At 61.5% G+C, this 21,393-nt stretch overlaps 1 protein-coding gene across 4 annotated transcripts; it reads right to left on the minus strand.

Moving 5' to 3' along the window:
* Positions 1-2,563: 2,563 nt before the first annotated feature.
* Positions 2,564-20,314, minus strand: LOC133348272 (annexin A2-like). Of its 4 annotated transcripts, none has more exons than XM_061560995.1 (13): positions 20,163-20,314; positions 11,563-11,643; positions 11,136-11,232; positions 10,433-10,527; positions 10,039-10,152; positions 6,238-6,328; positions 5,855-5,934; positions 5,660-5,716; positions 5,143-5,236; positions 4,938-5,033; positions 4,240-4,298; positions 3,807-3,926; positions 2,564-3,375 (listed from the first exon to the last, which is right to left on the minus strand). In XM_061560995.1, the coding sequence occupies exons 2-13, from the start codon at positions 11,620-11,622 to the stop codon at positions 3,313-3,315; spliced, it is 1,026 nt and encodes a 341-aa protein (XP_061416979.1). In that variant the 5' UTR covers positions 11,623-11,643; positions 20,163-20,314; the 3' UTR covers positions 2,564-3,312. The 4 variants fall into 4 exon arrangements, with proteins under 4 accessions (XP_061416979.1, XP_061416981.1, XP_061416980.1 ...); XM_061560997.1 differs by lacking the exon at positions 20,163-20,314 and adding an exon at positions 19,594-19,695; XM_061560996.1 differs by lacking the exon at positions 20,163-20,314 and adding an exon at positions 19,529-19,656.
* Positions 20,315-21,393: the final 1,079 nt, after the last annotated feature.

Below are 21,393 nucleotides of genomic sequence, written 5' to 3' on the forward strand. Positions count from 1 at the left end.
CAAGGATGCGCCGTGAGTTGCCACCGTGGACCGGAGGCACCGTGACCTCCTGACCCTGGAGACCCCCTTTGGGCCCCTCCTTTCCCTGGGTCCGCCGATCCCCCGTGTTTACCGGTCGCGCGCTGCGGCTCGGCCTCTTCCCCGTGGCGACGCGCGGTGGCGCTCTCGATCAAGGCGAGGAGTCGGTGACCTCCGGCGCGATCTCGAGCCCTGCCGCCGCGTGATGTCCGCTCCGCCCACGTGGCCGCGGTTGGGCGCCACGTGGAGCGGGCAGCACGCGAGCGTTTGCGCTGCTCCACGCGGCCTCTCACACGCAGTGGAGGCTCCCCTCATTGCGAGTCTCATTGAGGAGAGTCTCAGAGAGTCTGATGGAGAGTCTTTATACTATAGAGTCGTATAGGGAGATAACTTTATCTTTTATGTTGTATGGCTGACATACACGCAGAGCAACGACTACAATTTCACATGCAAGCTGGTCAAGCCCAGACAACAGCGTCAGGAGCAGCGGAGTGGTCGTAGTGTATCATCATCATCGTCATCGCTGTGATGTCTCCTTCGTATTTGTGGATCGTGGCATTGCGTCGTCGTTATACGTTGTACGGTCTCTGTTCTGGATGACCACAGTCGCACCACGACTGTACATGAGTTATCCCCATCTACTGCCATTGTTTGTGCAGTAGATGTCGTTTGAAGTGGACCATGAGCTTCGTGGAAGATCAAACCCAGGGAACTTGTGCTTTGGGTCCATCACAACAAGCTGGTTTTTGTGAGTTATGTTGAACTCCGTTCAGCTCTCCAAACGTGTTCGGAGTCGAACTCTCATTGTGGAAGGTTAAGCGCATGGGTGCTGAACGAGCTTTGCGTGACTTCCAGCGATTACGGGGAGCACCTGATCGGGAGTCCTTTTCTAGAATCTTGATATGGAGTCTCACCGAGTGCGACCCCGCGCACAGAGCCAAGGTGGTGCGCTACCGCCGCGCGTCACCAGACCCCGCGGGCGATGGGGAGTTGCGAGTCGGGGGGCGGGGGAGCAACTTGGTGCCGAGCGCGCCAGCAGCAGACACAAACAAGGTGGTGCGTTTTGTACCCCCCCCCCCACCCCGGTCGAGAGGAATTCCCTTCTGGTATCCAATTAGTGCCGCGAAGGGGCTTCTTGCGATTGACGGGGTAAATATAGTTGGCAGGGGCCGTTTGATGTCTCCGGCCTCACGAGGCCACGAAGCCGATGAGATATTAAATTTAGTCGTGGGTCGGTTCCCGCACCGGGCGTCACGGTGCCCCGCAGCCCACGTGTTCGCTGGGGCCACCGATCCCTCTCCGGGAAGTCCACAGCGAGCGGCGCAGCCTCTGGGATTCGCTCGCCCCCCCTCCCTCCTGGCGCAGAGACACGGCGGGGTTCGTGCTCGGGGGAGGGAGCGAGAGACGGGGCGAGGGACGGACTCGCGTGACCCGGTGGAGGTGCGGGAGTTGGGCTCTGGGTTAGTGGCGTCGCGTGGTGGCCACGGGCCCTGCTGCGAGCCATGGAATGTGGTCCACCACCCCGACAGAGTCCGAGCGCCCCATGCACCCCTCTCCCTTCTCGTAGCCCGGGGTCGGGGCCCCTTCGCCCCATGGGCCCCGGAGCAGTTGCAGCGCCCGCAACCCGATGGCTGCGCCACTCGTTAGGGCTGCAGCTTGCGTCAGGGTGAGAGTTGTGGGGGTTTCAGGGTTCGGATAGAGGAAGGATAGAGGAAGGATCGTATACGATTCATATATGGCGAGGTGGAGACACGTGCGGATGTCGGGCTGGGGGTTAGATCTGGAGTTGGGGGTTAGGTTGAGGTTAGGGGCTAGATGCCAGTGCGGCCTGCCGCGGTGGCGAGATGTTGACTCCCTCGCATGGTATGCAGGAGATCGTGAGTTAGATCCCGACCCGGACGCCTGCTGTATATTTGGAGTTTGCATGTTCTCCCTGTGGTTGTTACGTGGATTTTTATCCGGGTCCTCCGGGTTTTCCCTCTTTTTAGAAACACGTGTTTAGAGTATTTGGCTGCTATGCATTTACACGAGCCACTTCGTTGTGCTAGCAAAAAGAGCTACATAGCTCAGTGGGCCTTCCCTGCTAAAGTAAAAAGCAGTTTAAACACAGACCCCGTGGACCGGTACCAGTCCGTGGCCTGTTGGGAACCGGGCCGCACAGCAGGAGGCGAGCGGTGAGTCCGCGCGTGCCCCCCCCCCCCCCCCCATTGTTTTATTATTCACCACTTCCATCCGCGCCTTTTTCCCACACGGCGCACTCGTCTCAGTCACAGTGTTGGTGAGCCCACAAGCTCTAACCCCGAGTAGCCACAAGGAGTTAAAAACAAACGTCGCTGGAGAGCTTCTTTGAAAAGGGGGAAAGACCCAATGAAGAACCCCCCCCGGTCCGTGAAAAAATTGTCTTCCACGAAACGGGTCCCTGGTGCCAAGAAGGTTGGGGAGCGCTGCCCTCACCTCCTTGCTCTGTCCCCCCACCAATCCCCCTCGACTTGCGGGGCCGCTGGTCCCGTCCAGTGGAGACATCACGAGACTGGAGCGAGGAGGAGGAGGTTACAGGATTTATTGAGGCACTATCGAGTCTGCGCGACGGGGCAGTTGCCAGCGACAAGAGGTTCCGCGAAGCGGTGACGCGAGTTGCGAGTGACGACTGCTATTGTAATCGGGCGCGTCACGTGGTACGTGCTCTCCTCTGGTCCGCGGACAACGCTCCCGTCTCCGTGGAGCGGTGAGCGAGACGGCGCCGTGGCCTGGTTCACGACGTCGCGCGGGGACCACGTGGCGATTGTGAGCGAACCCGCGCGTCGGTTACCCGGTGGCCGTCGACCCACAGAGGGTGCCAACCGGACGGTGGGCGCCCTCCAGACCCCAAGCCGCAACCTCGCGACCCCACGACCCCTGTTCGCGTCTTGGCAAAGGAAGCTGTGGAACTCCACGGTGACTCCGCATGGCATCACCGCACAGACTGGCCGCGCGGTGATGCCACGCGGTTAGTCCACGCGGTGACGAGGACGGCATCGCTGGGATAATCGGCGAAAAAAAAAGCACCCGGCGACTTGGAGCCCTGACCCACGTGGCCTCCACGGTGCAGAGCGGCGGTGGTGATGGCAATGATGGCGATGATGATGGTGTCGATGGCGAGTCTAAGAACACAATTGAATATTGACATGGGCGCGACTCGGAGCCCCGTGTATGTATGCGTGCGGGAGGGGGGAATCTTGATCCGTGCATCTCCTCTTCGAACTCTGCTCCGTGAACCCCCACGGCCGCCCCCGCAGCTTGGACCCTCGTGGAGGATCACAGGTCATCCCCGCCGCACATGGCCAACAGGATCTTCTGGTAGTCGCCCTTGGTCTTTGCCTGCCCCGACACAGACACACGCTCGCCCATCAGGCGGGGAGGGGGGGGGGTCACTCGCCCATCAGGGGGGGAGGGGAGGGGTCACTCGCCGATCAGTCTGGAACAACTCCGTGGAGCTGTAGTGGTGCAGGACATCATGAGGCCTCAGATTCGCCAACACTGCAGCTAACCAGTGACAATATCCGTGCACCGTGTGTATGTAATAGGCGACATTTAACGACAGTACCACTCACTCCACAGAGCAGATAGGAGGAGTCACTACTGCGCCAGCAGCTGCTTCACCATTGGGGGCATTGCACTGAGAGACAGTCGCTTCCTTCCCTGCTCCGGAGACTGCCCATTGCCACAATCGTCGCCCGTCGGGGCTCACCGCGAGGTCGCGTTGTAAGGTGGGGGGGGGGGGGGCTATCGGGCTGCCGAGTGGGACTCACGGTGAGGAAGGAGTACAGCGACTTCCCGTACTTGTCCTTGAACAGCTTGCGGATGTCCATCATGTCGACCTCGCAGCGCGACACCATCACACGCGTCAGCACCTTCTCCTTGAGTCCACCCTGCCACGCACACACGGGGTCACGATCCTCTGAACTGGTCCTGGGCCTACCCTAGGTCGACTCAGACTCAACTGAGTACCCGGTGCAGTGTGTAAATACCACCACGAGGGAGACAAAGGCGGCCGGGTATAGTGCTGGTCACCCAGCCCCTTGTGTGCAGTGCCGGCCTCATTAGGTGCTCGCTAACAGCACTTGCCGCAAGAGTCTGTTAAGGCTACACGGGGGATCTTTGTCTTTGTGCGCGAGCGTGTCCGTGTGCCTGGCCACTGGAGGCACGCGATGACCCCTGAGACGCCTCCCCGCCCTCCCTCACCTTCAAGGACTCGTAGAGTTTGTCAGCGAAGAAGCCGGGCGGGCTCTGGATGTACTTCACTGCAACAACAACAACAACACGCACCGCTCGGGTCACTGGGTTCGGGTCGGTGGCAAGGCGAGTGTCGGTGGGTGAGGGTGAGGATTGGCAAGGTAAGTGTACTGCAGTGTGGGTGGGTGAGGGTGAGGGTTGGCAAGGTGAGTGTGCTGCTGTGTGGGTGGGTGAGGGTTGGGATTGGCAAGGTGAGTGTGCTACTGTGGGTGAGGGTGAGGGTTGCCAAGGTGAGTGTGCTGCTGTGTGGGTGGGTGAGGGTGAGGGTTGGCAAGGTGAGTGTGCTACTGTGGGTGAGGGTGAGGGTTGCCAAGGTGAGTGTGCTGCTGTGTGGGTGGGTGAGGGTGAGGGTTGGCAAGGTGAGTGTGCTGCTGTGTGGGTGGGTGAGGGTTGGGATTGGCAAGGTGACTGTGCTGCTGTGTGGGTGGGTGAGGGTTGGCAAGGTGAGTGTGCTGCTGTGTGGGTGGGTGAGGGTGAGGGTTGGCAAGGTGAGTGGTGCTGCTGTGTGGGTGGGTGAGAGTGAGGGTTGGCAAGGTGAGTGTGCTGCTGTGTGGGTGGGTGAGGGTGAGGGTTGGCAAGGTGAGTGTGCTGCTGTGTGGGTGGCTGGAGGCTCCCTTGTGTGTCTGGCTTCTACGGCACCCACTCACCCAGCGCCTGGAACGTGTCCCTGACGTCTCCCTTCATCTCCTTGTTGATGGTGCCCTCCATGTCGATCTCGCTGAAGTTCTTGTAGACAATAAACACTGCACACGTACACACGGGGGTGGGGGGAGGTGGTCAGAGGACGTATCACAAGGCGGGGGGGGACCCAATCCCCGCGCAAGGTCGCGGTGACCACTGGCGGCCACGCACCTCTGTTGAGGTGGGGGAGGCTCCGCGAGGTGAAGATGCTGATGAACTTGGGGACGTCGGTGCCCTTCCTCTGCAGGCCGCCCGCAAACAGATCCTGCGCAGGGGGGGGGGAGGGGGGGGTTCCACTCAATCACTCGCGCGCCCGGCACGGCCCTCGCAGGCCTCGCGACGCCAAGCGGCCAGCAACGCGCAGCACGCAACGGGTAACGTGTAACGCGTAACGGGTGCTCCATCCCGGGTATTGATAGCGGCAGGTGATGTCCACCTTGGTAGAGCGGCAGCATTGACCACGTGTCCGCAGTTAAAGAGGCCTTGGCAGGGAACGGCGAACCCGGGTGTGCTGTGGTGGTGTGGGGGTGTGCTGTGGTGGTGGTGTGGGGGAGTGGCGCTGTGGTGGTGTGGCGGTGTGCTGTGGTGGTGGTATTGGGGGTGTGGCGCTGTGCTGTGGTGGTGGTGTGGGGGTGTGGCGCTGTGGGCGGTGTGGTGGTGTGGGGGTGTGGCGCTGTGTGAGTCTCACCCGCGCGTCCTGCTCCACGAGCTCCTCGTCGATGTTGCTGCTCTCATCTCGGTTCCCCTGGAGAGGAGGGGGGAGGGGGGGGGGTAGAGGAGCACAGATCAGAGGAGGGAACGATGGGGAACAGGGGGCCTCTTGGGGGGGCCCCCAGCAGCTGGAGGTTGTTGGCGGCAGGGCCGCGTGGCCGAGGCTTCCCACCTTGGCGAGCGCCAGCAGCAACTTCTGGAAGTCTCCGGACGTGTCCGAGCTGATGTCCTTCTCGAGCTCAACCTTGTTCACTTCGTGAGCGGACGCGGCAGGGGGAACAACGAGGGAGAGCGCGAGATCAGAACCGACTCGGGGCATATTTATTTATCACGGTTACCGAGAGGCCAGGAACTCAAAGCGCCCAGCGGCCAGCAACAAAGAGCACCGACGTCGTGAGTGCAGACCGCGAAATGTTGCTCGGAGAAGCCAGGGAGCGAGACGATGCGAGGGGACTCCAAAAGGGAAACCGAATATTGGAACGGGGAGCGTGCGGAGGGTCCCAGTACGATCGCGAGTCCGCGACAAACCGCCGCAGGGCAACACTCGGCACCCACCGGCCTTGTAGACCTTGCCGATCTCGCGCAGCTGCGCATTGGAGCGGGACACGAGGATCTCGATGAGCGTCTCCTCGTCCGTGCCAAGGCCCTAGAGACAGAGGGGGGGGGATGAGGTTAACGTCAATTACGAAGGTGAAGGGGCAGCCCTGCCAGTGGCGTAGCTAGGATATTTTGCGCCCGGGGACGAACTATAAAATTGGCGCCCCCCCCCCCCCCCGTTTAATCACATACCAAAATGTAATTACATGACATGTAGGCTGTGTGGTGGGATATATAATTTTTTAGGTTGAGGTTTAGATTTGTGCAGCAGTAGTTTCAGGCTGCCGCGCCCGCCGCAATAAGTTATAATGTGACGTTGTAAGCCTCATTTTGGCGCCCCTTTACCTTGGCGCCCGGGGACATATGTACCCCCCTGCCCCCCCCCCCCCCCCCCCAGCTACGCCTCTGAGCCCTGCAATGTCTCGCTGCTCTCGTCACTGCTGCGAGTGCGAGGAGGGATTGAGAGGGTTGGAGGGATTGAGGGCAGGCAGGGGAGAGGGTAGGAATGTTTCTCTACAGCTTGAGCAACGCTCCACCCCCACTCTCGTCCCAACCACTAAATCTGGACGGGACCGGAGTGGAATTTCACAGAGCGGGACCCCCCCACCCCACCCATCCGACCCCCCCCCCCCCCCCCGGGCTTCCTCCGCGGGCTGTCGGGCCGCCGCTGCCCAGGCAGTGATCTCACTGCCAGGAAACGGAGCGAGGCCGCGTACAGTGGCGCCAACACAGATGTGAAACAGCTACAGCAGCTACAGCAGCTACAGCTACAGCAGCAGCTACAGCAGCTACAGCTACAGCAGCTACAGCAGCTACAGCAGCTACAGCCAGAACTACATCAGCGTCTGATCTGCGTCCCTACGCAGGCGGGCATCGTGCGAGGTGCTTCGACTCTTCCCTTCCTGCCCCCCCCCGGCCCACTCCCACCACCCCCCCCCCCCCCGACTGGCGATTCGATTAACTGTTGACTTGTGAGCGGGGTCTGTTGCGTTTAACATTGCGGTGAATGTTTGCAACTTGGAGGAAACCATCGACAGAGCAAATCGATTCCCACCCCGCTATTTGGCACCACTTGCGGTGAACGTTAGCCAGACGTCGGGGATGGACTTGCTCTCGGCATAGGAATGTCGAGGGTCAGCAGCGGACAGAGTGACCGACTTGGAGGCGGTCTCGTGTTTAAGTAGAACGTGAAGCGGCATCGACCCTGCCGCGATGAGCGCTGTGAGATGGCGCGCTCGGGCAGCTTTGCTCGTGGCGCGGGGAGAGAGAGACGGGGGGGGCTCTGTTCCGTGGCGCGGGGAGCCCGGGCTGAGCCAGGCGCTGGACTGGGTCGGGTCCAGAATAAGCGGTGGCGGGGCTGGGGGTGTGGAAGTTGGGGCGAGGTGGTGGAGCGAGCGGTGGGGCGACCGGTGGGGCGAGCGGGCACACCCATTCACTGTTGAAAGGGTTCGTAAACCCTTTTACGCGCACGCACATCCACACGCGCGCGCTCTCTCTCGACTCGCACCCACAAATACAGGCAAAGGCCATCCGTATAGCCTCCAGCAGACTGTTGGGGCAGGTGCTGTTAAGCGAGCGCCTACAAAGGCCCGCACGGCACAACAACACGCCCAGCCGCCTTTGTCTCCCCAGTGCCTGTGTGTGTATGCATCGCACCAGGTACTCGTTGAAGACCGAGGGAGATCGAGGACCGTTTAAAATATTCGACACTGATGTTGGAATCCAACTCGGGTCGCCGGGTTCGTAGTGCAGTGCGGTAACCGCTGTGCCACGGCTCCCGTACACACACACTAGTCCCGTACACACACACACGCGCGGAGTCGCGTTCGCAGTCTTTCGTCGAGACATCCCAGACGCGGACCCCCACACCCGCCCAACCCGCACGCGCGGCACACCCAAAGACAAAGACAAACGTCCCCCGTGTAGCCCACACGACGCTGTTCGGGCAAGTGCGGTCACGGCCGGACCGGCCCACGTGACCAGCACCGCGTCTCCCCAGTGGCGACGTCCACCAGGTTCTCGTTCAGGGCTCAGTCGACCCCAGGACCCCTTCAGATGTTCGCAGGCGGGAGTCGAACCCAGGTCTTCTTCTTCGTCACACACACGCGCGCCACGCACTCAACTAGTAAGTGGTGACGTCACCACGGCGTTTGTGCCAGGCTGGGTGCACCTTGAGGCCACGAGGCGTCGGAGGCTCGCTGGCAGGAGGTGACGGGACAGGTGTTGTGCGCCACCCACGCACACACTGAACACGGAATGTCACAGTCTCTCTGATCTTACACAGTCTGACTGATGGTACAGTCTGACTGATGGTACAGTCTGATTGATGCTACAGTCTGACTGATGGTGCAGTCTGGCTGATGGTACAGTCTGACTGATGGTACAGTCTGACTGATGCTACAGTCTGACTGATGCTACAGTCTGACTGATGCTACAGTCTGACTGATGCTACAGTCTGACTGATGCTACAGTCTGACTGATGGTACAGTCTGACTGATGGTACAGTCTGACTGATGGTACAGTCTGGCTGATGCTACAGTCTGATTGATGCTACAGTCTGGCTGATGCTACAGTCTGGCTGATGCTACAGTCTGACTGATGCTACAGTCTGACTGATGCTCAGTCTGATTGATGCTACAGTCTGGCTGATGCTACAGTCTGATTGATGCTACAGTCTGATTGATGCTACAGTCTGATTGATGGTACAGTCTGACTGATGCTACAGTCTGGCTGATGCTACAGTCTGGCTGATGCTACAGTCTGATTGATGGTACAGTGTGACTGATGGTACAGTCTGATTGATGGTACAGTGTGCTCCCACGGTATTTACATCCTATGGTCTTCGCCAGTGACCGCAATGCGCTGGCAGCGACTCGCGGAACGCGCTGCGATGGGAGAGACTGCCCGGGCCGGTTTCACAGCTCGTCCTGTAAGCGTTGACAGGCCAGCGGACGGCAGCACCGCAATGGATCGTTGCATCTATCTGTGCGGAGCATTGAGGGTCGTCGCTCTCCACCCCTACTTCTTGTGCGTGCTGGGTTCTCTCCAGGGGTTATCGGGCTCCCTCCCACACGAAGCCAACCTCTCAACAATGGTGGAGCTCATAGCCAACATCCCAACCCTCCTGATAACGAGTCTTGTGACTCCGAGAGGCGAGTCTGGGCGAGTGAAGGAGGCACGGCGATGCCGCCGCTGCTGCTGCGATGCCGTGAGGAGGCCTCGTGGAGGGCGCGGCTGCTGGGATCGAGGAGTCACCGCACAGGGCGACATCGCACCGACGGTCCCACGGCGCTGCCAAGCGGGCGTGACGCGGTCCACCCAGAGCCGCGACTCCAGCAGAGACGACGGCTCCTGATCCACCTCCACTCACCTCCACTCACCTCCACGTACCCACCCTCGCCATTAACTCCTCAGCCCGTCCACTCACCCCCTCGACTCTCTCTCACGACACCTCACCCTGCTCCACCACTCAAATCCTCACCGCCTGCACCCCCCCCCCCACTCACCCCCCTTTCACCTCCTTACCCCCACCCCCCGCTCACCACCTCATCCGCTCACCTCCACGCAAACCCCTCGCCCTCCTCACCCCCCCCAGCCACTCACCTCTACTCCTCACACCCGCACCCCACGCCTCACCCCCTCCACTCACCTCTCCACTCGCCCCCTCCACCCCAATCCATCCTCCACTCACCCTTTAACATCTCACTCCCCCTCACCCTCCTCACCCTCCTCACCCTCCTCACCCTCCTCACCCCTCACCTTCATGGACCAGTTGAGTTCGTCAGCGTCGAACTCGGCGGGGCTCTTGAGGAGTCCGAGCACCACGGACTCGAGGCGTCCCGACAGCGCCGCCTTGAGGGCACTCGGCAGGTCCTGGGGGCGGGGCAGGGGGGGACGGGGATGCGGTGGGGGAGAGGGGGGGCCCGTGAGGGGTCAGGAACTCCCCGTGAAGAGGTGGAGGGGGCTCCTCGTGGGGCTCCGCGTCGCTCCTCGCCCGAGGCCACGGCGCCTCCACTCCCCGTCCCAGCTTGGGCCCCGTATTTGGATTTTGAAGAAGAGGATCTCACTTCCCCCCCCCTTCTCACCCCCCTCCTCACCCCCCTCCTCCTCACCCCTCCTCACCCCCCCCCCCCTCCTCACCTCCCCCCCTCACCTTGCCGTAGAGCTGCTGGTAGGACTGCGCGATGGCGCGCCGCTGCACGTTGCTGCGGTCGGTGAGGACGTCGATGATCTTCAGCTCGTCCACTCCTGTCGGTCGCGGGGGAGGGGCGAGTGCTGGGTGAGCAGTGGCGAGTGGCGGTGTGAGTGAGTGGAGGTGAGTAAGTGGCGGAGTGAGTGAGTGGAGGTGCGAGTGAGTGGCGGTGCGGGTGAGTGGAGGTGCGAGTGAGTGGCAGTGTGAGTGAGTGGCGGTGTGAGTGAGTGAGTGGCTGTGTGAGTGAGTGGCGGTGTGGGTAAGTGGCGGTGTGGGTGAGTGAGTGGCGGTGTGGGTGAGTGGCGGTGTGGGTGAGTGGCGGTGTGAGTGAGTGGAGGTGCGAGTGAGTGGCGGTGCGGGTGAGTGGAGGTGCGAGTGAGTGGCAGTGTGAGTGAGTGGCTGTGTGAGTGAGTGGCGGTGTGGATAAGTGGCGGTGTGGGTGAGTGAGTGGCGGTGTGGGTGAGTGAGTGGCAGTGTGGGTGAGTGGCGGTGTGAGTGAGTGGCGGTGTGAGTGGCTGCGTGGGTGAGTGAGTGGAGGTGCGAGTGAGTGGCGGTGTGAGTGAGTGAGTGGGGGTGTGGGTGAGCGAGTGAGTGGCGGTGTGAGTGAGTGAGTGGAGGTGTGGGTGGGGGCGAGCTGTGGCGAGCTGTGGCGAGTGGTGCGCACCCTTGGTCTTGATGGCGGCTTCGATGGCCTCGGCATCGGATTTGGCGTTGGAGTTGGGCTGGGTCTTCTCCACCCCGCGGAACGAGGTGAAGGGAATCTGCGGCGTGGCGGTGAGAGAGGGGTAAACTATAAACGGGTTGCCCGCGATTAGCCCCGCACCTCCGATGGGCACGGTCGGCTACGTAGGGTGCGAAAGAAGTTCAGAGGCACAGTTCGCGTGTGGCCGGTGGGTTAAAGTGTGGGGGTACTTCCCACACGTCTGGCCAGCGTGGGAAGAGTAGGCCAAATACCCTCGGCAGCTCCCTCTCGCGGAGGCCACTTCCCCAGCAGTAGCGCGAGCGAGCAATTGCAGGGCTGCGCCTTTTACCCGACGAGGATAAGCAGTCCCCCCCCCCCCGTCCCGGGGGACCCCTGCGAGGGGACTCACCGGGAGCTCGGTGTCCCCCTCGCCGCGGTTCATGTGCTTCATCAGCTCGTGGACCATCATCTTGGCAGCGTGCAGTGGGACCTGAGCAGCCGCGCACAGGGACACGGCGACACGAGTCGGACACCGGTGCGGAGGAGAAGGCGCGGGGGGGAGACAGGAGCGCCCCCCCCCCCAGCCGCACCCCGAGTGTGACAGCACTCATCCCCACTCGGCCACGGGGGTCCGGACGAGGTCTGGGAACAATCGCGCGATTATGAAACGACTCGGCGGCCTGGCAGGAGCAGGAACAACACGAACGCGAATCCGCGTCTCGTCCGAGCCAAACGGCACGGGGGGCACGTGACGAGCCCCCCCCCTACCCATCCCGCCCGGGGCGCCGCGGGGCTCGCGAAGGAGGAGAAGCCAAGAGGGGGAGGGGGGATTGGGGGAGGGGGGATTGGGGGAGGGGGGTAGGGGGAGGGGTGGGGGGTCTTCACTGAGGTCTGGGATGCAGCCAGGGGATGGGGAGAGAGAGAGACACTTCGATACGTGGAGAGAGACACTTCGATACGTGTGGAGACCCACACTCGGATACATCGAGACACGCAGTGATACGTGTAGAGAGACACAGATCTACAAATAGATGCACACGCGCTTGCACAGAGGCAGATCGATGTGTGCACACAGAGCCACAGACAGCATTGCTAATGAGCTCGCACACAAAAGACACGAAAACAGAGAAACAGCAATAGCTGAGACGCATTAACACACGCTCGCTCCGTAATACACGGATCATTCAGACGCCCGGATACATGACACCCACTCACACACACACAAACTCATAAATAAACACTGCGCTCTGACACTTGGGGATACAAAACACGGTGATATGAGACGCACACACACACACACACGTACACACACACACGGACACGTCGAGAGACAGGGTGAGTGTCTTGTATATATCACAGAGGCATTTGGAACACTGCGTCAACATAATAACGAAACGATGTTACCAGGTAAAGCAACACTTTACCTAGGGATCTGGCCACACATTGTGATAGGTCATCCAGTGACGTTACCTTCATTTGTGATCATTTATAGGAGCAGCCAAACAATCCAAACGCCTCTTCTCAATGTGGAGGGCAACACCGGAGGAACCCGGGACAAGAACCGACGCGTCCTCCACGTGGAGAGAGAGAACGACGCAACGACACCGCGCACAGGCGTCGGGAGGGTCCCCGAACGAACCCATCACCTCCTTCGTCGCAGGCGAGGAAGCTAACATCTCCTCGCCATCGCAGCGTCTAAAAAGATAGACCCCCCCCCCGCAGACTACCCCCGCAGACTACCCCCGCAGACTACCCCCGCAGACTACCCCCGCAGACTACCCCCGCAGACTACCCCCGCAGACTACCCCCGCAGACTACCCCCGCAGACTACCCCCGCAGACTACCCCGCAGACTACTCCCGCAGACTACTCCCGCAGACTACTCCCGCAGACTACTCCCGCAGACTACTCCCGCAGACTACCCCCGCAGACTACTCCCGCAGACTACCCCCGCAGACTACCCCCGCAGCAGACTACTCCCGCAGACTACCCCGCAGACTCGCAGACTACCCCCGCAGACTACCCCCGCAGACTACTCCCGCAGACTACTCCGCAGACTACTCCCGCAGACTACTCCCGCAGACTACCCCCGCAGACTACCCCCGCAGACTACCCCCGCAGACTACTCCCGCAGACTACTCCCGCAGACTACTCCCGCAGACTACCCCCGCAGACTACCCCCGCAGACTACTCCCGCAGACTACTCCCGCAGACTACTCCCGCAGACTACCCCCGCAGACTACCCCTGCAGACTACTCCCGCAGACTACTCCCGCAGACTACTCCCGCAGACTACCCCCGCAGACTACTCCCGCAGACTACTCCCGCAGACTACTCCCGCAGACTACTCCCGCAGACTACCCCCGCAGACTACCCCCGCAGACTACTCCCGCAGACTATTCCCGCAGACTACCCCCGCAGACTACTCCCGCAGACTACTCCCGCAGACTACTCCCGCAGACTACTCCCGCAGACTACTCCCGCAGACTACTCCCGCAGACTACTCCCGCAGACTACTCCCGCAGACTACCCCCGCAGACTACCCCCGCAGACTACCCCCGCAGACTACTCCCGCAGACTACTCCCGCAGACTACTCCCGCAGACTACCCCCGCAGACTACCCCCGCAGACTACTCCCGCAGACAACTCCCGCAGACTACTCCCGCAGACTACCCCCGCAGACTACCCCCGCAGACTACCCCCGCAGACTACCCCCGCAGACTACTCCCGCAGACTACTCCCGCAGACTACCCCCGCAGACTACCCCCGCAGACTACCCCCGCAGACTACCCCCGCAGACTACCCCCGCAGACTACCCCCGCAGACTACCCCCGCAGACTACCCCCGCAGACTACCCCCGCAGACTACCCCCGCAGACTACTCCCGCAGACTACTCCCGCAGACTACTCCCGCAGACTACCCCCGCAGACTACCCCCGCAGACTACCCCGCAGACTACTCCCGCAGACTACTCCCGCAGACTACTCCCGCAGACTACCCCCGCAGACTACCCCCGCAGACTCCCCCCGCAGACTACCCCCGCAGACTACCCCGCAGACTACTCCCGCAGACTACTCCCGCAGACTACTCCCGCAGACTACGCCCGCAGACTACCCCCGCAGACTACCCCCGCAGACTACCCCCGCAGACTACTCCCGCAGACTACCCCCGCAGACTACCCCCGCAGACTACCCCCGCGATCCCCCGGGGCTGCTCGGGCCGATGCCGACCCCGTTCCCCGGGATGTGGAGTCGGAGCAGCTCACGCGCTCGCAGTTCCCCGTCTCCAAACCGCCCCCTCGTCCCCCTGTGAGCGACTAAGGGGGTCTGCGTCCCCCTTGCCCAGACCCCTGTGAGCCTCTAAGGGGGTCTCCTCCCCCTTTCCCAGACCCCTGTTTGCCGGAATATCGACTGCCCGCACCCCGAGCACGCGATGCGCCGCAGTGGTTCCAGGCGACATTGTCGCCAGCAACTGGCGCGTGATGTCGCTCTGTCGCCTGACGACACGTCACCGCTCTGCTGTGGAGGATCGTTGCCCGAAACGTCACCGATCATATATTTTATTTTAAGGCCACACGCGGTGTTATTGACAAGGGACGCGTTGTTGTTTGTGCACCACTGCCAATGCAGCAGCAGCCACAGTTCCGTGTTGTTGTAAAATGAACTCTAATTGTCTCGAGCCCACACTTCGTGCCCTCTGGGTCAGAAGTGTTTCGGCTCGAGACGACCTCATCCAGCAGTGGATAGAGCAGTGAGTGTCTCGGCTCGAGAATAACTCTGGGGGGGGGGGGGGGGGTGGGCGGGACGTGCAGCTACCAGACCAGGTGGCCGTAGCTGACTCGAGTAGTCGAATGGCGACGCTGGCGAGTCGCGTTGGTAACAGTCGCAGGTGACGACTGTTACTGCCCGTGACGACTGTTACTGCCCGTGACGACTGTTACTGCCCGTGACGACTGTTACTGCCCGTGACGACTGTTACTGCCCGTGACGACTGTTACTGCCCGTGACGACTGTTACTGCCCGTGACGACTGTTACTGCCCGTGACGACTGTTACTGCCCGTGACGACTGTTACTGCCCGTGACGACTGTTACTGCCCGTGACGACTGTTACTGCCCGTGACGACTGTTACTGCCCGTGACGACTGTTACTGCCCGTGACGACTGTTACTGCCCGTGACGACTGTTACTGCCCGTGACGACTGTTACTGCCCGTGACGACTGTTACTGCCCGTGACGACTGTTACTGCCCGTGGACGACTGTTACTGCCCGTGGCGACTGTTACTGCCCGTGGCGACTGTTACTGCCCGTGGCGACTGTTACTGCCCGTGGCGACTGTTACTGCCCGTGGCGACTGTTACTGCCCGTGGCGACTGTTACTGCCCGTGACGACTGTTACTGCCCGTGACGACTGTTACTGCCCGTGACGACTGTTACTGCCCGTGGCGACTGTTACTGCCCGTGGCGACTGTTACTGCCCGTGGCGACTGTTACTGCCCGTGGCGACTGTTACTGCCCGTGGCGACTGTTACTGCCCGTGACGACTGTTACTGCCCGTGACGACTGTTACTGCCCGTGACGACTGTTACTGCCCGTGACGACTGTTACTGCCCGTGACGACTGTTACTGCCCGTGACGACTGTTACTGCCCGTGACGACTGTTACTGCCCGTGACGACTGTTACTGCCCGTGGCGACTGTTACTGCCCGTGGCGACTGTTACTGCCCGTGGCGACTGTTACTGCCCGTGGCGACTGTTACTGCCCGTGGCGACTGTTACTGCCCGTGGCGACTGTTACTGCCCGTGGCGACTGTTACTGCCCGTGACGACTGTTACTGCCCGTGACGACTGTTACTGCCCGTGACGACTGTTACTGCCCGTGACGACTGTTACTGCCCGTGACGACTGTTACTGCCCGTGACGACTGTTACTGCCCGTGACGACTGTTACTGCCCGTGACGACTGTTACTGCCCGTCCCGTGACGACTGTTACTGCCCGTGACGACTGTTACTGCCCGTGGCGACTGTTACTGCCCGTGGCGACTGTTACTGCCCGTGGCGACTGTTACTGCCCGTGGCGACTGTTACTGCCCGTGGCGACTGTTACTGCCCGTGGCGACTGTTACTGCCCGTGGCGACTGTTACTGCCCGTGACGACTGTTACTGCCCGTGACGACTGTTACTGCCCGTGACGACTGTTACTGCCCGTGACGACTGTTACTGCCCGTGACGACTGTTACTGCCCGTGGACGACTGTTACTGCCCGTGGCGACTGTTACTGCCCGTGGCGACTGTTACTGCCCGTGGCGACTGTTACTGCCCGTGGCGACTGTTACTGCCCGTGGCGACTGTTACTGCCCGTGGCGACTGTTACTGCCCGTGGCGACTGTTACTGCCCGTGGCGACTGTTACTGCCCGTGGCGACTGTTACTGCCCGTGGCGACTGTTACTGCCCGTGGCGACTGTTACTGCCCGTGGCGCTGTTACTGCCCGTGGCGACTGTTACTGCCCGTGGCGACTGTTACTGCCCGTGGCGACTGTTACTGCCCGTGGCGACTGTTACTGCCCGTGACGACTGTTACTGCCCCGTGACGACTGTTACTGCCCGTGACGACTGTTACTGCCCGTGACGACTGTTACTGCCCGTGACGACTGTTACTGCCCGTGACGACTGTTACTGCCCGTGGCGACTGTTACTGCCCGTGGCGACTGTTACTGCCCGTGGCGACTGTTACTGCCCGTGGCGACTGTTACTGCCCGTGGCGACTGTTACTGCCCGTGGCGACTGTTACTGCCCGTGCGACTGTTACTGCCCGTGACGACTGTTACTGCCCGGGACGACTGTTACTGCCCGTGACGACTGTTACTGCCCGTGGCGACTGTTACTGCCCGTGGCGACTGTTACTGCCCGTGGCGACTGTTACTGCCCGTGGCGACTGTTACTGCCCGTGGCGACTGTTACTGCCCGTGGCGACTGTTACTGCCCGTGGCGACTGTTACTGCCCGTGGCGACTGTTACTGCCCGTGGCGACTGTTACTGCCCGTGGCGACTGTTACTGCCCGTGGCGACTGTTACTGCCCGTGGCGACTGTTACTGCCCGTGACGACTGTTACTGCCCGTGACGACTGTTACTGCCCGTGACGACTGTTACTGCCCGTGACGACTGTTACTGCCCGTGACGACTGTTACTGCCCGTGGCGACTGTTACTGCCCGTGGCGACTGTTACTGCCCGTGGCGACTGTTACTGCCCGTGGCGACTGTTACTGCCCGTGGCGACTGTTACTGCCCGTGGCGACTGTTACTGCCCGTGGCGACTGTTACTGCCCGTGACGACTGTTACTGCCCGTGACGACTGTTACTGCCCGTGACGACTGTTACTGCCCGTGACGACTGTTACTGCCCGTGACGACTGTTACTGCCCGTGACGACTGTTACTGCCCGTGACGACTGTTACTGCCCGTGACGACTGTTACTGCCCGTGACGACTGTTACTGCCCGTGGCGACTGTTACTGCCCGTGGCGACTGTTACTGCCCGTGGCGACTGTTACTGCCCGTGGCGACTGTTACTGCCCGTGGCGACTGTTACTGCCCGTGGCGACTGTTACTGCCCGTGGCGACTGTTACTGCCCGTGACGACTGTTACTGCCCGTGACGACTGTTACTGCCCGTGACGACTGTTACTGCCCGTGACGACTGTTACTGCCCGTGACGACTGTTACTGCCCGTGGCGACTGTTACTGCCCGTGGCGACTGTTACTGCCCGTGGCGACTGTTACTGCCCGTGACGACTGTTACTGCCCGTGACGACTGTTACTGCCCGTGACGACTGTTACTGCCCGTGACGACTGTTACTGCCCGTGACGACTGTTACTGCCCGTGGCGACTGTTACTGCCCGTGACGACTGTTACTGCCCGTGACGACTGTTACTGCCCGTGACGACTGTTACTGCCCGTGACGACTGTTACTGCCCGTGGCGACTGTTACTGCCCGTGACGACTGTTACTGCCCGTGACGACTGTTACTGCCCGTGACGACTGTTACTGCCCGTGACGACTGTTACTGCCCGTGGCGACTGTTACTGCCCGTGGCGACTGTTACTGCCCGTGGCGACTGTTACTGCCCGTGACGACTGTTACTGCCCGTGACGACTGTTACTGCCCGTGGCGACTGTTACTGCCCGTGACGACTGTTACTGCCCGTGACGACTGTTACTGCCCGTGACGACTGTTACTGCCCGTGACGACTGTTACTGCCCGTGGCGACTGTTACTGCCCGTGACGACTGTTACTGCCCGTGACGACTGTTACTGCCCGTGACGACTGTTACTGCCCGTGACGACTGTTACTGCCCGTGACGACTGTTACTGCTCTCATAACATCGCGCTCAACGCCCTGGGCCAGGCGACGATGAGGGAATGGAAACGGGTGGGGGTGGAGTGTGGTGGGGGGGGAGTGTGGTGGGGGGGGTGGAGTGTGGTGGGGGGGTGGAGTGTGGTGGGGGGTGGAGTGTGGTGAGGGGTGGAGTGTGGTGGGGGGTGGAGTGTGGTGGGGGGGTGGAGTGTGGTGGGGGGTGGAGTTTGGTGGGGGGGGTGGAGTGTGGTGGGGGGTGGAGTGTGGTGGGGGGTGGAGTGGTGGGTGGAGTGGGGGTGGTGGCGCTCTTCTGCCAGTCTCCCAGCCGCACCTGCAACACAAAACTGGTTTCCGAACCCGAACGCGCAGAACGCGGAGCGGATCCCTCCGCCGGTGAGGATGACCGAAACGCGCGCCCGGTAAGAGATCTCCCGTCGTGTGTGGTCACGCGAAGCCGGACTGCGGATGAGACACCCAATGTTGAACCAATGCTGATGCAAACTCTGCACTCCCCGCAGGCCGCGTGGCTGACAGGATGTGTGCAATCCGCTCTGTACTCTGCACTCTGCTCCCTTGTTCCACACACGCAGCGGCCACGCTTCGTGCATTTAAAAAAACACACGGCACGGATCGACTCCGCGGAGCCGGAGTCTAAACTCCCCCCCAACCCCCTCATCTTCCCAACTCCCATCGACCACTCCCAGCCCTCCCCAAAACTCAACTTTCATCCCACTAACCCCCCCCCCCGTACTCTGCTCCCTCCCTCCATCCGCCCCACCGAGACTGAACAGAGACGCAGAATGGATTCTTGAATCGTAACCGCGACTCAAGCGTCGGCCCTCCACCCCGAGCCTTGCTCGAGTACTGTGGTGAAGGTGGAGTGTGTACTGTGTGTACTGTGTGTACTGTGGTGAAGATGGAGTGTGTACTGTGGTGTGTGTACAGTGGTGAAGGTGGAGTGTGTACTGTAGTGTGTATACTGTGGTGTTTGTACTGTGTGTACTGTGGTGAAGATGGTTTCTGTTACCGGGTCTGTGCCGTGTCACGAGGCGTGTACCGACGGTTGTGAAAGCACTCCGAACGAGCGCTCACCTTTCCACGGCTCACGCAGAGTATCAACAAAGACGCAAAGCTCCCCCGAGTAGCCCACGGTTCCTGTCGGGGCAAGTTCTGTGAACGAGCCCCGCGCGCCCCTCTCCTACACCCTCCCCCCCTGCACCCCCCCCCTGCACCTCCCCCCCTGCACCTCCCCCCCCCCCCCTGCACCGCGCCCCCCTCTCCACATTCCGCGCCTCTTGCTCCACCACCGTAACCTCCCACGCCCGGCTGCAGCTCCACGCTTCGACTCACCCCACCGCAGCGCACACCCAGCCCGCAGTGCCACGCCCGCCGCTGCCGCTGGGCGCAGGGAGCGGTGAGGGGGGGGGGTGTCTGCGTTCTGTTTGCGCGCAGCGCTCGGCACTTTAAGCGCAGCGCCGGCCCTTAGCCGGACACCTCAACTCAGTTTGCGAGCTTCTGTTATCCCTGCCCCCCGATCGCGTGGGTCCCTGTCTCCGCCTCGCGTCAGGGCGGGCGGTCTGGGAGCAGGGACCCCGAGAAACTCCCTGGAACCCCCTGGACCCGCCTCGCTCCGGGGGCGGCAGGGCGCACGCGCGACTCACCGAGCAGTGGCGCAGAAAGAGACGGCGATCACCAGAGTCAGCCTCGGCGCGCGCCTCTCCGCGCTGTTATATGAGCCCCGCCTGGCCCTGCCCAGCCGGCAGATCGACACGCCCTTGTGCCCACATGAGGAGGGCTTTGTCTCACTTGCCAATTTCAGCGGCTGCAAAAACCCGGAACATGGATTTCTGGAACTCTTGCATCGTGGATTCCCTGCGCCGAGTGAGCTCTGGAGACTTTACACGCGGGGCGCTGCTGCAGAGGAAACTCGGCAGGGCGCGGAGCGGGAATGTAGTGATCTGGTCCAGGTTTTGCTAACAACGTTCTGTGTTGGTGGACCTGGGAGAGGGGGAGGGGTGTTTGAGTCATGAGACCCCTGGGGAGCGGGCGAGGCTCGCGGAGCCACACGAAGACAGTGGAATCTAAAGGAGGGCCGGCGCTGGTGGTGTTGAGACTGATGGGTGATGGTGTAGAGTTCCTGAGCAGTGGTGGATGAGTGGGGAGGTGGGTGGAGGTGGTGGATAGTTAACGTGTTAGTTGGGTAAGTTTGGGGGGTATTGTGATCACCTTCCCGCCGGCCTTGGATACGCGCAGAAGTGACTCGAGTGCGTCTCGAATGTCACGGGTCACACCCCCAGGCTCACATCCCCAGGGTCCCACCCCCGGGGTCCGCTCTCGAGCCTCTCCTCCCCTGGACTCAGGAGGCGCGATCCCACAAGGGACACCGAATCCCTGGCTGGTGAACCCCGTCCTGCTCCATCCACTGCCACACCCAAATCCCCACCCCGACGTTTATCCCCAACACTGCCTCCGTCTAACGCAGTGCGAGTGCCTCTCTCGCTGTCTCAGTCTCTCGTTGTCTCAGTCTCTCGTTGTCTCAGTCTCTCGTTGTGTCTCTCTGCGTTTCTCCGAGTCCCACTGCCTCGCCCCCACATCTCAAGCGACGCCATTCCCGTTCCTCCACCTCCTCCACCTCCTCTCTCCCCACCGTTCCTCCTGATCCCAGGACTAGTCATAACCCTAGCGTTTACCCTGACGCCAACCCAAACCCTCTCTCCAACTCAATCCCAATCATATTCCTGACCCTTTCCCAAACGTCAATGATATCCAGAGCCAGATCTGTACGCCCATTGTCAGCGGTCATCGTCAACATCCGATGTGCCACTCACGCCGCCCCCCCCAGTGACTGCCGCCCCCTTGCCTCTGCTGCCCCCCCCCCCCCCCCCACGGGAA

Source organism: Lethenteron reissneri, chromosome 27 (genome assembly GCF_015708825.2).
Source record: "Lethenteron reissneri isolate LAM-NWPU_2019-01 chromosome 27, ASM1570882v1, whole genome shotgun sequence".
Classification (NCBI taxonomy): Eukaryota; Metazoa; Chordata; class Hyperoartia; order Petromyzontiformes; family Petromyzontidae; genus Lethenteron; species Lethenteron reissneri.